The sequence below is a fragment of the Aphelocoma coerulescens genome, chromosome 9 (genome assembly GCF_041296385.1).
Source record: "Aphelocoma coerulescens isolate FSJ_1873_10779 chromosome 9, UR_Acoe_1.0, whole genome shotgun sequence".
NCBI classification, from domain to species: domain Eukaryota; kingdom Metazoa; phylum Chordata; class Aves; order Passeriformes; family Corvidae; genus Aphelocoma; species Aphelocoma coerulescens.
The window spans coordinates 14845399-14861831 of NC_091023.1; the positions used below are offsets into that span (position 1 = coordinate 14845399).

A 16433-nucleotide genomic window follows, 5' to 3' on the forward strand; every position below is an offset into this window, starting at 1 on the left:
ATACCATCAGAACAGACTCCAGAATAACATAAGAACCATGATTAAAAATATAAATGGATAATCATTTAGACTCTTAGTACCTTGAATACAGAGGATGATGGCATTAGGATTCTGCATGTAGGCCTTGCTGATGCTAAAGATAGTTTCCTTTGTATCTGGAGCCATACCTGACGTCACAGTCTTTAATATGAATATGGAGATAAATAGTTAAAGAAAAACAAAGAAAACAAACATGTTAAAAAAACCCCAACAGCTAATGTTCCCCCCAATAACACTACCTCATTTACACATCTTCATTTTTTAAATGACTGCATACTTACGCTAATGACTCCAGGTAAATCAACCAATACCATTCTCTGCAAACCAGGACCTTTCACACTTAAGGAGATGGTCTGTGAAGTAAAATTGAAATTAGAGGTTTATACATTACCTACTTGCAATGTAGTTAAATAGACAAACACACATATAAAAAACTAAATGAACACATATTCACACACATATACTTTAATCAGCAACAAACTGTAATTTTAAATAGGAAGTACAAATTTTAATGGAAGTAATTGTTGCATAAAACTGATTTTAACATCCCAAATACATTGTACAGTGCAAAATATGAAGTATATGCAAACTGGATTCACCACAGTCTCCCAGTTGAAGAATACTTGCAAAACATATACACTATAGATATTTGCCATTAAATATTTGACAAGTCTTACCTCAGTGCTAACAGTGCACCCTTCTTTCACACTATTTCTCATTCTGATTTCTATTTCATTTCTCAAAGCTGCAAGCTGTTATAAGAAAAGCAAAATATCAAACACAAAACTCTTTATAACTGATAGAAGAAAAATTACCTACACAGAAAAACACATTTACTTAGGGATGAAGATCTCAGCTTATAAGAATTATTTCAAATGCATGTGTTGTAAGTCTGGTAACTGTGGAGGGCACTAAATGACAGATTACCTGCAGATCCCTTCATGCTTCAAAAACTGTCTTGGCACAAGAAGCACTCTACATTTTATCCACTTCAGTGCCAGCCAAAAACCACATTAAGAGATAATTTAATAACTAATACAATGTCTTGCCCCACTAAACATCTTCCACTCTAATTAAACAGGGGCTTAGAGATCACAGAGACACAAAATTATTCAGAGAATTAATAGAAGTCTCATTAACTTCCAGTCACTTTATTATACTTACATCCTCCTCTTTGGTCAGATCAAACTCCCGAGAGCTGTCTTTGAATAAAGCCACATGGTGGGGACCTTCGCTAAGGGTTACCTAAATGTTAAAAGCTTTAATGAGAAAGTATAGCAAATCTAACACAGAGAAACATGAGAAATATATGGCATATGTGCACTTTCCTCTGTAGAAACACAATTATATGTAAAGCTTATTTAGCACAAAATTACTTAATGGTACTGCTACTACTCAGCACACATGGATCATATACAGACCTGCAGAGGTTTTGTCATTGGCTGAAACAACTCCCTTGCTTAGAGGCCATTTTATAAACCTATGTACATGTATGCTTCAACTAATGTCATGATCAGAGGGAGAACAATACAGCAAATGCAGATTCAGAGACGATGATGTTTCTTACCTTGACAGGGGAACGCGTCATCATCTCCCCAGACCCTCGAGGGAATATGCGGGCTTGGGCGATCATTTCTAACACGCTGGTTTTTCCCGCACTTTGATCTCCAACCACCACCACCTTTAGTGGAAGTTTAAACAGCCATTGGCTTTTGGAAGAACATTTTGGAAGTGTAGACAAAAGCTGACTAGGAAGACATAAATCAACACCAACTGTATTCTGCTTGATAATAAATGCATTGATTTAAAGATGGAATCTTTAAGGAAACATTAACTTGTGGTCAAGCAAAAAAATTGACTTGTGCTTAAGACAGCACAGTCCACAAAGCACCCTGCCAGGGCACCTAATGAAGAGAGGGAGGGCTTGTTGCTCTCATGGCAGGCAGCTCTTCTCTTCTTGTACAAAATCCTTTCAGTATGCAAAACACTACGCATCTGGTAGATGCTGCTTCTGCCTGGAAAGTGCTGAATTCTGAATTTCTCCATCTTGGCAGTTTCCTATATGCTACAGGTGGTTGTGCAAGCAGGAAGCATTCCTGGCTCTCTCCTACACCAGCAGTCAGGCTAACCCCTTGCCAAATTCCCCTCCAACAGCAGCACTGCTGTGGGGAGATCAACAGGGCACCTTACTCATTCAGCTCCACTCACACACAGGGGGAAACAACAACAAAGCTGAGGAGGAAGGGGTGCATGGACTGTAACCATTTAAAATGAAAAGCTGAGCACAGCAGCTGTAACTGAATTCAGGCAGGGTTTATCTAAGAGCCAAAACAGGCTTAGCCTGGTTAAATTGGTTAATTTCAAAATTATCTTATTGCTTTTAAAATGAAAGACACGTCTTAAGCAAAAAGGTGGAGTTACAAGAAAATACCCTAGCACTGACTCTGGATTATACTGGAATATAATTAAATGCTCTATTTAATTATAAAACTGGTGTTTCAATAAAAAACACTGAATTTGTTATCTACTTACTCGAGGTAGGTGATCTTGAGTGTTATAACTGGCATCATAATCAGACAGGATGTCAAGTACTTCAGAATACATATCAATCAAGGACTTCTAAAATAAAAAAGAAAGAACAGAGAGAAAACACAGCCAAGTAAGAGAACAAAGACTGGGTTTCACACTACTTCTTCTGTAAACTTGTGTAAAAGTGTTTTTACTTTCTCCTGGTGGTTTCAAACCACATCTGTCCATACCACAGCACAGATCTTTGTCTTGACTCCTCTGGAATAAAATATTATGGCATCTTGCTGAAGGAGGAAAATGAGACCTCCTATGTACATCACAAGAGAACAACTCAGTGCAAACTTTGCAGCTTTCAAGTTAAGCTAAAGTGAGTTTTTTCCGTTAAACATCTAAACTTAGTTTGATTTGTTCATGGATACAGAGTATATGTACTATATCCACTAACATGGATATAGTTATCAATCCTATTCTGTACAAGTAAGACTCATCTTTCAGTTCCCAGAGGAAAGAGCAAGATCCATATTGGTTAACAAATTATGCAGAGAAGCAGAAAACATCCATGTTTAGAATGTTCAGGATGCTGGCAGACAAAAACAAAAGCCAGTCTCACTGGATTTATACAGTCATTAAATGACGTTCCCTGACCCCGTAACTTACTCCTACCAAACTAAGTAAGACTCATGATAAAGCACAAAGGTATCAGACTCTGTGGGCAAGAAGAGTTGGAAGCAAAATTATTCGAAAAGACAGTGAAGCTACATGAAAAAAACCAAGCTGCACTTCGCAATCACTTAGGTAAGTTATTTAGTTAAGACATGGTAACCCCTCCTTTGTGTTTTTCAACTGAAGCCACTTCCAAAAGTCACATAGTTAAAAAATAACAGATGTATAAAAGTCTTGATGACTCAAAAAATTAACAGAGGTATCTTAAAACAACTGTTAAAAGTTTATATACGAATTGACAAATGCGATTTAGAATAGCACCATGGAAAATATGGCATAATTATATCTCTATGTGGTTTTGTAACACATAAATACCTTCAACTTCCTCTGATGAATTCCCTTGTCATCTCTTTGCAGTACCAATTTTCTTAATTCTTTGTTCTCCTTCTCTAATCGCTCGAGCATTCTTTGGTATTTGAGCTATAAAAAGTAGTAGAAATATATTTGTGCAATTATGGACATAGTAGTTTCACATGAGCAAAGTTTTACCTATGGAAAACCTAAAGTCCTTCAAGCAGGCCTTTCAAAAATACAGAAATCTTTGTGATCACTAATTATTAAGAATACAAGGTCACCAAAAGAAGAGTGTTAGAATTACTTTTTTTTTGCAATGCAACTCCTTTGCTTCAAAGGTTTTTATAAGACCACACTATCAAACCTTGGGACACACACAGACCAATTTTTAAGCATCTTAAGTATCATTTTCAAAGAAGCTACACATATGGAATCAGACAGAAATCAGTGTCAGTGGACTGGCCATTCAATCAAAATGGAGCTTAAATGTAAATTTGCAAGCCTAGTTTAGACCCTTTATTCAGCATAAAACCTCAGATCAAGACACAACTCTAACAGCTTAGTCCTGTTTAGGAGATTGTAATAGCACTGAAGATGAGAGATGTATGTAGTTTTGATATCTACTCTGAAAACCTTTTTCTACAATGTGGAAATATATTTGGCCTGAGTGTACTTTTAAGAACAAATCAAATTTCTATGTTATTAAAAAAAACGTAAGTAATAAATGCACTCAAAACTAGCAAATATATAATGAGGTTAGGAAAACCCCAATAAAACAACGTAGCTGAGCCAAAGAGCCAACCAGTTTAGAAGCCTGCAGATAAAAGATTAATTGTACCTTAACATGAGCAAGAAAACCAAAACACTGACAAATATGACTAATGTGCATCATCCCTGAAAAAATCTAGCTTACAAGTAACTAGTTCTGCCTTGCTAGTCAACGAGGGATTAAAACTTGGTTGTAATGAGGTCTTACATTCTGTCAGTCAATGTCAGAGAAGAACAGACTACACCAACCTTTGGTCTGTGCCAACACAGGGGACTCTACATTGATACACTCAGAGATTGAAAAAAGCACTGCATTTTTACCAAATATACTTCAGGTGTGATTTTATCTAGTAAATCTGGGTCTGCTGCACATAAATCACTACTTAAGGCATCAATAACTCAGAAAAGTCACCTGAGTGCGTAGAAGTTCTTCTTGAAGTTGATCAATCTTCTCTTTGTCAGAAACCTACAAACAAAATAATCATGGCTACAGTTATTTGTTTAGTTTAAGCACCGTAAGTGACCAAATCACGAACTGAAAGCTTCATTCCACACAAGAAAAGTGATTTTACATGCATTTTACAGCAAGTAAAATTCTTCAATTAGCATTTTAAATTTAAAGCTGATGGAAAGCTCCAGCTGCAACACGAGGTTCACATCAGAGAACTGTCTGAATTTCAGTACATGCAAATGTAAAAATTAACCCTTCAAGACAATACCGGGAAAGTGGACTTAAGGAAAAGCAGCTTCACATGGTGCTGAGTTTTCTGGCCTCTGAACTAAATGTAGTTTTAGTGGTCAAACTTTCAGAATCTTGTTATGTTCATTTTCTAAATTAGCACCATCTTAATGTGATGAAATCACTAAACACCTGCTTGCTACAGAAACTACTTTCAGGTGAGTATTCACTATTTATGAGTATTCATAAGGATCCTTATTTCATATTTGTCAGATTTCTAAATGTGCTGGACAACTTCATACATTTTAGATAGGCAGGACAGTCTTGAAGGGTTATTTTAAAATTACTTAAATTACATTAAAAACTGGAAAAATTAGGATATTACAGTACAAGAGATTTTGAAGTTCAAGGCATTAATGCAATAAGATCAAGCATTAAGAACCATTATAAGCCAAATGTTTCTAAAATGTGTTCATCAAGATGTAATAAACAGTGGTTTAAAACAATCCCCTTTTAATATCACAAAGACGAAAAGCATAAATGGTGCTATACAAATTCCTGTGATGTAAATATTTACAAACAACAAAATCTAAGGGTTGACTGTTGAAGTATTCCATTTAGAAAAAATGATAACCTAAACAATTACTGAAAGTGTCAGTATTTAAGTTTAACATGTGACATTTACAACTCAAAAGTTAGCTTCAGAAAGAGCATATTATCTAATATGCAGAGGACAGCTGTTATTTAGATACAAATTAATTCCGTTGCTAAAACTTCACAACAGTTGTTACAGACTAAACAAGAAAAATCCACAATTATTCATAGTGATCAATATCATTTAGCTGTTAAGCCTCAAGAATTGTGTCTGCACTTTATAGAAAGAAATCCAAGCTGACGCTTCCATCTTTATCCAAGTATTTTCTTTCAAAAAGAGCAAAGAGAAATGCTGTAAATTAACTTTTCATTGCTATTAGTTAGTTCAGTGGTAGCAAAAGTACATCAGAAATGGGGTTAGTTGAACACAGAGGACTTGATGTGTGCAGCCACAAGGTGGTATATGTAAATAAACATTTACATATATACACACCTTCAACACCTCAGAGATATAAGGGGAAAATAAAAATAGGAAGGCAAAGAGAATGATGTGCAGAGCCAAAAGAAGCAAGAAAATTTAGGAAAGAAAAGGAAAACAAAGTGTTTCCACATGCTGCAGACTTTCAAAGGAGATAGCATTTTCCTGCTCTCTGCCATTCTCAAAGGACTTATGGGGCCATGATGCACCTCTGAGGTGCTTCCCTATAGACACCTCCAACCACACGCACCGTCTGTGTGGGCTGATGCTTCTGTCAACACAGAAAGCCAAAATATTGCACAGCCTCAAGTTGCAAGCTCTGAAGCAAAGAATGAATCTGAAGCAAAGCACTAGATGATTAATTCTAACAAGGAAGTTAGGTAAGTTATGTCAAAAACAACAAACAGCTCTAGAATGATGTCTTTGACGCAGTGCTTGGTGTAGGTGTGACTTCAATGTTAGTACATACAGTATTTTGAATATGTGGTCCACAATATTGCCAGAAATTTTTAAGTTGCCAATAAAAGCTAAAGCTAATATAACAATTTGAAGTACTAACAGTCACGTAAGACTGATCTCTGATTTCTATCCCCCTTCCTAAAAAAAATCAACTATTAAAGCATTTTTATATAGGCACATAAGTATTTGTTTAATCCAGTTCAATATGTTTTGTGCATCAAGATTCCTCCTTCCTTCCCCATTGCCACCAGAAAGAATTATGAGAAAAGAATACTGAAGACTTATGCTTAATCAAGGGCCCTTGCACACAGACACCCAAAAGCTCCTTATAGAGTTACACATTTTGCACAGCAGTTGCTTTTCAACAGCCTTTGTCATATATTGTATAAAACAATTATGCACATCTGAAAACTCAGTATCTTTGAAATCAGTTATTGGTCTTGTATATTCTCTAGCTAGACTACAAGTTTAAATTGGTTATCTGCAGATAATCAATAATTTAAATGAAAATAGCAAGGCCCAGACAAAATGCATTCAAGCAGCCATGCGCAGTGCAGCTGTACCAGACTGAACAATTTTACTGCTAAATATTTATCCACAGGAGACAATTACATTTTTGTTTTTAATACCCTCTCCTGATTGTGAGATGGTTTTTACCGTTACTCAATTTACAACTGCAGTAGATTTAATATTGAGTAAATAAATTAAAATGGAAAAAGATGCAAGAAAATTAAGCAACAAAATTTTCAAGAACAGAAATACAATTATCATGTTCTCTTATAGACAGGCAAGCAAGCCAACGCAGTTAAAAAACAAAAAAGGTTCATTTATGCCCTGTCAAAATGGCCTGCAATGACTTATTTCAATGACAGTAACAATTTGTTCTTCCAAAGGAGAATGTGGATCAATGATCGGAATCTTCGAGCCATATCCTCATATCAAGGTATTAAATAAAATAGTTTGCCATCTCTTTCAATTTGATTCAAGCACAAAGGTTAGTGTGACAGACAAGACTTATTCCTTGTCATAAAGTACACATGCCAAATGGCACATTGAATGCTAAATTAAAACTTTCTATATGCAAAGGAAGGTAGACTTTCAATACTCTGAAAACACAGAGTACCTGCCACGGAAGGCAAGATAACATTTATAAAGACAGCCCTTGCAGTTTCTGCACAGCTTGGGAATTGTGGAATTAGATGAAACAAAGTACTAACAAAGTAGAATCTCAATCAGAAACAAATTTAATATCAAGCCCGTTTTTCTTCCTGATTGTGTTTACTAGGCCGATAAATTCTTTACAAGTTCATACATTTTATTATAAAGTTCAATCTACTATTCCATACTCCAGCTCTCTCAATAAACTGGATACGATCTGACAAGGGAGCATGTAACTCTAAACCATATAAAATAATATGGCAAGAAAGTAAAACATTAAAATTCTACTATACTTTCAGAGAACACTGATTTTCCTCTGTTGATGGACTAAAAAGCATGACAATTACAGCTATGCAAATGTGTCTAAAAGCTTAATTCACATTTAGTGCATTCCTCTTTCTGTGGGATTTATCTTCAGATGTACAGAAGATCAAATTCTGTATTCAGTGCTTAATTCCAAAGCTGTTGAAAACTACGAGTAATCAGAAAGCTTTCAAGGAGGCATAAAAGTGGCTAACAAAGCAATGTGGCTAAGAATTACAGATTGCAACAGATCAGACAACTAAAATATCCCAATTTGAGAAGAATTTCCAATCAATCTCAGCCATATAATTAATAAAATGATCAGACCTTAAATTAAATAACTAAAGAGAAGTGCAAATGTTCAACAAGCACAACAAATCAGTAAAAATTCCGCTTTAAGATGGAAAACAGACAAGGGACTACCTTTGATGAAGATACAGTAGATGCTGTTACTATCAGCAGTATTTAATTGGCTGTGCAAAATTATTACTAAGGAGCTGCTGTCATTTTCAGATTGGCAACAGTATAAAGCAGGGGAGAAAAGATCCCAGATACATTCTCTGTAAATAGCTACACTCTTACAAGATAGAGCTACATAAACAACGAACAGTAAACAGATTTGACATTAATTCATGTACTTTCCTTAAATGTATTTTTAATGTATGAACTTTAAATAACAGTTTTTATAGAGGCAGAGATAATACAATTTCAAAGTGACACAAAGTACCTGTTTTGCTTTTAACATCATGCTTTAAATGCAACTTGGTTAAACTGAAACAGGACTACACATCTGTAGTGATGTTGGCCAATTATTTGCGTCCACGATTTAATTAGTTAGATTTTTCTAGCTCAAATGCAGGGGGCTGAAGTATTTGATTAGAGTGAATGCAGAACATACTGTCCCTTAAGCCATCACCTTTCGCTTCTGCTGGGAAGAGAAGCCAGCGGCTCTGCGCGCTTCCTCTTCGTGCTGCTGGATTTGTTGTTGTAACAGAATGAGCTCCCCAAGCAGGCCCTGCCGTGAGTTTATAAAAGGAGAGGAAAAATTTGGGGTGTAAGGAGAACAAAGTTAAACCAAAAGGCATGACAAAGACAGATGAAAAACAGGTATGAACAGGTCAGTTCAAACAAAAGTGAAATTTCATTAGCAAGATCTCTTGCTAGCTGGAGTGGATAGAGCCAGCAAAATCATGCATTTTGCAAATCCAGGTAGAACAAAACAACCAACATTTAGCTACATTTTACAGTTATATTCAACTTTAACTAAGCATCTAAATCCTTTAAAAATTCAACTATCCCAGCTCTAAAATATTATGAAAATGTTCAGTTCAGCTTTGTCAGCAGTTCTTAGGGTTTTTCTTGTTCTCTTTGTTTTTATTCCCACCCAGCAAAATACAGAAAGTTTATAGCAAGACGATTTTTGCCTGCTACTTAACTTTCTCAAACTAGCAGAAGCAAAATAGTTTCTCAAGCATAAAAAAAGAAGAAAAATCTCCCTCTCCCCTTTTGTAACACACTGCAGTTTAAATTCATGCTGTCATAACCCTTCCTGAACACTCCAAAAATCCCTGAAACTTGATGGTTATTCCTTTACTCATTCAGCATTTCCATAAAGCTTAGTTTTCTTCTCTTCTCCCTCCACAACAAAGAATCCTATAATGGTGAGCTGTCTTTCAAAATTGGTTGAGAAATACTATGCCAGCATCTATTGGAACTTCATGAATTGTTTATTTCAGAGAATGTAGAGAAAAGTATTAATGAACTATTTAAATAGTGCTCTTTAAAAAAAATTACATCTTCTAAGAAACCATTCAGTGAAATGAAATCTTTCAAAAATGTACTTCAGGAATCAAAACAAACTCTGAAACAGACCTTTGGTGCAAGAATTCAAGACATCCATCGTCAAGTTACACATTTGTTGCATGAAATACACACACAGGCATGTACACATAAGGATAAACAACACGGAAGAGAATGGATAAAAGGAGAGACACAATCAAATGACCAAATATAAACATTTGTTAACCAATTATTTGTATAATTTGAAGCATAGGAAAATCATCTCACTTGCATTTTACTGAACCACTTTCAGATTTAATAAATGCCTCTAATGCTGGACTAGCAAATGCACTAGAACTGTGCCAGGAACTTAGGCAAAAGATTTCATTACTATACAGCAGCAAGGAAAGGAAGCCTCATTTAGTATTAGATGAACAATAATAATATTTTACCATTTTGCAGACAAGGAAACTCTCAGTATGGCCCAACACATTCCCTTTAAACATTATACTATGGGTCAAAAAATACAAGAGAAAACAACGAACAAAATCTGCCATGAAGGCCTTTCAGCATTTTGTAACAGAAGTTTGAAGTCACCAAATCTAACTATTTAACGAGCAATTATGTTCAAAGACATCTGGTACATGTGACTCTCATTCCACAATAAAGTATGAAAAATTCCTTTTCTACAGTCACACAGCTTAATAAAATATTCAGATAAAAAAATTATGTCATTTAAAAGCTTCACTATAAAATTTTCTTCTTTGTATACATAAATCAATAATCTTAATATTATTTAATTTATATTTTAGTTCTTCATTATTGTTTTAAATTAAAAAATAAATTAATAGAAAAAAATTAAGAACCTTAAATAGCACAGAACTATACACACAGCACCCCAGCTGGCATAAACCAAGACACAAACAAAAATATTTACATCTCTCTGTCATTGGACATCACTGGGTGTCCCCTCCACCAAAATCAATCTGGCCAGTGTAAAACTAGGTTTATTTTAAAGAATGTTTTCTAGAAAAGCCAACATTGATCAATTAATGCAATTTCAAAAATCAAGTTCTTTACAATCGTTACATTATTCTTTTCATTGTCAAAGAAACAATATAAAGGGTAGGGAATAACAGGAGTTAACAAACTACAGTAGTTGACCTATAGAGACAAACCCTGACATTGTTACTGTGCATTCTTTAAACTTCTCCCACTCCCTATTATCTTATATTAAAAGTTAATATACTGTACTTCAGCTGAGTATGACTCTCTCTATAATTTACAAGGAATAAAAAGGAGTGAAAATGATAAGGTAGGTAAAGAGATCAAATTATAAGGATTTGAATAAATGTAACAATTTTATCCAGCGTACCTATAACATGAAACTGGGAATTAAGTTGGGAATATAATAGCACTCTTAATAAAACAGATAAAATTATGGAAACTTCATTGTATAACTTGCAATGAAGAACTAAACAAACAAGAATGTTTAAAAAAAAAATCCGAGTAAGTGACAGTCCTTACTCAAGTCTCTTTTTCACTCTCCAGCAGTAGCTGTAGTCTAGGGCTGTGGGATATTGTGCTGCTCCTTACACCAACTGAAGGTGACCCTATGAAGGCTGAGCAAGACAACCACACACTGCAACTGCTCCACGGAGCTGCAGGGTCTTCAAGGCATGAGATGGTACCAAAGAACCAGAGCAGAGAAAGGACTACCTAAGCCCCACATCAAGATCTGAGTCACAGTTTTCAATCCAACTCCATCACACCTATAACCAATATACATTTTCTTTAATGTTAAAGGCTAAGCTTTGGAATTTGTTTGCTTTAAGAGGAAACTATTTCTTAAAGAAAGTTTTCTTGGATACAGACAACAGTGCAAGATAATTTTCTAAGAAGGTAACCCAGCTGTTTCAAGTACAAGCCTAAACTAGTGCCTCACTTATAATACAGTATTTTTACTTCACTGTATTTTTATAACTATCTTCACTCTTCTTTATCTCACAACAAAATTTCTTATTTAATCCAGGTAAAAAGAGATTTAAACGCCACATACTTAAATTACTTATCTGAACACTCCAGTAATTTTATTTTAATTATCTTTGAAAAATACTGTACTTTTCGGCTTAAATGAGAGATTATGAGATAAACACATTAGGTGACAAGAAGCAGTACAGCCTCATTTGATGTTCGGGACATCCTTCACTCTGTCAAAGTTACTTTACGAAACAACTGGTTTCTCACTCATTCTAATGAAAGCTTTTAGAGACCTGTCTGAGAATCACATCCAATAACAATTCTTCAGAAAATTCCTCCAAACAAATAATTTCTAGATTTATCAGAAATCTCTTCACAACAAAACAAACCAGTTCATCAGGCACATTTAATACCATACTACAGCATTTTATGTACCCATACAATCACAATTCTTAAACTAGCATTGGTTGGCAGTGGTAAGCATTGAATGCAAAAGGCCATCTTATCCATTGTCTTGAAAATAATAATTTTGCCTGCCAATAACTTGGTGATTATGCTCTCTTAGGTATTCATATGTGCCTAGTTTGAAATATTGTGACCAAATTGATCATACTAATTAGCAAATTAAGAGTTTCTTATCAGATATAATTATTGAGACAAAATCATACTGATTTAATCTGGTGGTATTTTCCATACCACAGCCAAAGCTACAATGCAGATGTCACTGCATCCCAAAAAACCACAGGACAGTAACAAGTTTTAATGATATTACTGGTATTCAATAGAAGTGACAGTTATTTCAATTTTCAGAGACAATAAACTAAGATGGCCACTTCTTCACAAATCAATAGTAAGGTATTTTTCTATGTTTTACACTGTGAAACCTGTGCTAAGCGATCACTCCAGAGAAAAATACAGACAGTTTACAGACAAAGGGGAAAGAAAAAGCTAGGTTAATTCTCATGTAGAAATCCATCACTGTTCTACATGGAGAGAAATGATTGTAAGATGTGAGCTTTGTACAGGTTTCACTATATATTGCCATGCAGAATTAATGTAGGATAAATGTATACATGCCTGCATATACAGAAAAGTTGTTTATGGAAAAGCCCCAGTTATAGTTCAGGTGTAAAAATAATTATATGATAATTTACAAATTCCCTGATATATATTGTTTTCCTTCCATTTTTGTAAAAGATTTTTTAAAAATAAACACAGGAAAATAAAAAGTCTTTAAAGAATGAGCAACATGACAATTTAAGAATTTAACAGAAAAGTTCATGAAAACAAAAAATTTAAACTTCACCTTCTTGACTTCAAAAAAAAAAAAGCTAAAACTTTAAGTACCAAAATACAGTAACATTATTTTCCAGAGAATAGTAACAAAAATACGATGTATGCTTTATCTAGATAAAGGAAGTAAAAACCAGACTGCTTTAAGAAATGGAAATTCTTTACTAAGGCAGAAATTCTTAAGTAAGAATTACAACTTGAAAATGTCAACAGAAATGAAGTTGCAAGCAGAAATGCTTAAAAATAAATATAAACGCCTAAACCAATTTCAGTAATAAGTTATAAACTCAAGTGCCATGGAGACCATGCTCTGAAAAACTGCAAATGCACATACAACACCTAAAATCACATTCTTACTACAAACCAATTTTCTTAATAATGCAATTCCTAAACATTTTTATGTCTGCCTTGTATTTCCTTACACCAAAATGTTTATTATCACTGTACTATTTTTATATACAAAAAGCAGTAATGCATACTGAACTAATTTTCAACGATAAATTCTTTTCAAGCTGCTTCAAATGAACTTCTGCAATGGGCTACTGATGTACTTTCAAAAAATAAATACCTGTTTACAAAGACATTTTCAGTTTTGCAAGTGAGTAATTACCTTCTTGAACTGTTTGTCATTGTCATATCCCTGGTCAGTAGCCCGGAATGCTGTTTCTCCTGGAGAACCTAGGACATAATTGCAGAAACTCACAATAAGACACAAAAAGCACTTAAAAAATCTCAAACTACACTTACTAGAAAATTAAAGCTTCAACCCCTATGAATTAGTAATTCAATAATCTTTGAAGTTCCTATTAAAATAATTCATTTTAAGGAACTGAAGAAGAAAATCAGTTTAAAACTCATCTGGAAAGTTTGTATCTAGTTTATGACTCAGATTAGTTATACCACAACAGAGCACGCAGCTCCAGTTAGACTATTAGAAGTTCTTAAAACATTGTAAAATGAATTAATTTTTGAGAAAGACAGAAAGATAATACAAAATCCACTGATGCTACTGTAACAAGAAGAATCTTTCCTATTGTAATGGCAGGTTTTCGAAAGAAGCTTCTGGAACAAGCCTGAAACAAACATCATCTGCTAAGGACTGTGGCGAAGATCTATCAACCATTCATCTATTCATTCTCACAGGGGAGGACCTAAGCCAGGAAAAGGTTCTTCACTCACAGGGTGGCTGGGCACTGAACAGGCTCCCCAGGGAAGTGGTCACAGCACCAAGCCTGACAGAGCTCAAGAAGCTTTTGGACAATGCTCTCATGCACATGGTGGGATTTTTTGTGGTATCCCTGAACAGGGCCTGGAGTTGGACACTATGATCCGGATGGGTCCCTTCCAACTCAGCATATTCTGTGATTCTATGAAGTATTTTTAAAATATTTGGAAAGTATTTGTAAATCCATATTAAGTTGCTGTAAATAATTGCATTTATGTTGTTATTCACTCCCCTTAGTATAGTAGTGCTTTAACAGTTTGCTTTAAAAAGGCAGGTTAAGGGCAGGAAAAAGGGCTTTTACACACCTAACAACAGAAGTAGATCAGAAGCTCCTATGACTTCACTAACCAAATTGTAACCTGTGAAAAATCAGCAGAAGAGGGGAAATAAAAATTATAAACACAAAACAAAATGCAAAATAAAGATGAGGGATCTTTGTCTCATTCGGAGGACCACACAGTCATAAATGGCCACTATGCCAGTGGGAGTATAATAACAAGGAATAGGTGACATCTCACTACCAATCAGTAACAACACAATTTTAAAGTGTTAACATTTTAAACAGCCAAAATACATAGGAGATTGTAATCTACTTGTCACTCTGCTGAACTTGGGCCTTACTTAGATTCTTGCTCAGTTTGTAAGATGAATAAATTAGTTCTGCCATTGACAGTATTTTAAGGAAAAAAAACCACACTTCTTAATTATACTGATATGAAAATATTTTCAAACACACTTAGAACAATGATATAACCCCTCACAGAGAAAATCTTTCACGAATACAAATTTATGTGGTTTGATAATTACTAGGGCATAATACAAATAATCTTGCAGTTTATTATAAGAATGAGCGAAGTTTTGAGCTATGTTCATTAACAAGTCAGATATGATGATCAAATCTAATTGTCTAATTGTTCTCAGTTTTAAAAAGCCCAGAGATAGAAATGTCTCCTTTAAATCTGCCAAAACCTGAAAACCATTAAGCCTGCTACTGCTTGGATACACTGAATAGACAAACCAACAAACCATCCCTGTGTCTTTTCTGAAGGATTTAAAACTCTTACCTGCTCCTTTGAAACAGCCCCAACTAACCTAAATCTCCAAGCAAGTTTTTTCTGGGGCCACGACCAGACGAAAACATCATTCAACACAAAAGAATACCTTTGTTACAAATCTCCTATTTCACATGCTTGCAACATTAAGAATCTTCGCTCTTAATAATCCAACTCTTTTCTCCTGTAACAGCTCTGATATTGCTACTGCCCAGTGACAATCTCACCAGTTCTAGCTGGATACATCCACCTTCTCTGACTCACTGACGACTTGAGCTTTCAGTCTGTTAGAGTTATACAAGAATTCTAGTTTTCTATTCAATTTCACATTTTAGTTCTTTGCACTGGCTACTAGAATTCTTGTTTTTAAAAATGCATAACACTTACCTGTGTCCAGAATACTTTGAGTAAGAGATATTCAATGCAAACACAAACATTTTCAGGATCTGCTTTGTTCTAGTGTCTAGGGATATACCTGTACCCTCATCATGAAATAGGTTCAGCTTTTGAAATAAAAACTTAGCTGAAAATTTGTTCTCACCAGGAGAAAGAAATCCTTTCAGCGAAGCGAGGCTCTCTCCAATCTTGTCAAAGTCAGGCAGAAGTCTGGCAAGGTCATCTGCATCAGGGAGGGCTTTGAGAAGTTTTTCTAGGAAAACAGTATAACAGTTAGTGAGTACAGCTTTCTTCTATTATTTTTGTGAACAAAAATGGCTTAGGCTATAAATCCTAGCAACTGTTTCAGAACATGTCTTTAAAGAAATTTTTTTAAAAGTACGAAGAAGTTTCTTTTCACATGCACCTCCCCCCACCAGTGTTGGGAAAGACCATCAGATCTGAAAAACCAACTGCTTTTTTAGACTTTGAACTTCCTGATAAGTTGGCTGCCTCAGTACTTTATAATTGCTGAAAACTTATTGCTGCATTTTACCACACTTCATACATTATTCTTTCACATACTTCATAGAGGATGTTTTAAAATTACACAAAACTGTAACTATGCTCATGTCTTGAACCTTTTTAAGAAAAGCTTAGTTTTCAATTTCATAAAGAAGCCAATTTTGTAATCCTTAGAAGTAA

General features: G+C 34.8%; 1 protein-coding gene across 4 annotated transcripts in view; it reads right to left on the reverse strand.

The window, feature by feature from the left end:
* Positions 1–16433, reverse strand: part of OPA1 (OPA1 mitochondrial dynamin like GTPase) — a 50672-nt gene that overhangs the window by 29583 nt on the left and 4656 nt on the right. Inside the window, exons 4-15 of one of the 4 annotated variants that reach the window (XM_069024037.1) lie at positions 15895–16002; positions 14607–14660; positions 13687–13754; positions 8941–9039; positions 4766–4819; positions 3607–3711; positions 2572–2658; positions 1607–1720; positions 1204–1284; positions 717–791; positions 321–392; positions 81–180 (exon numbers count right to left, since the gene is read on the reverse strand). In XM_069024037.1, coding sequence (XP_068880138.1) covers positions 81–180; positions 321–392; positions 717–791; positions 1204–1284; positions 1607–1720; positions 2572–2658; positions 3607–3711; positions 4766–4819; positions 8941–9039; positions 13687–13754; positions 14607–14660; positions 15895–16002 — 1017 coding nt within the window. The remainder of the gene's footprint in view (positions 1–80; positions 181–320; positions 393–716; positions 792–1203; positions 1285–1606; positions 1721–2571; positions 2659–3606; positions 3712–4765; positions 4820–8940; positions 9040–13686; positions 13755–14606; positions 14661–15894; positions 16003–16433) is intronic. The other 3 variants (XM_069024039.1, XM_069024040.1, XM_069024041.1) reach the window with 3 other exon arrangements.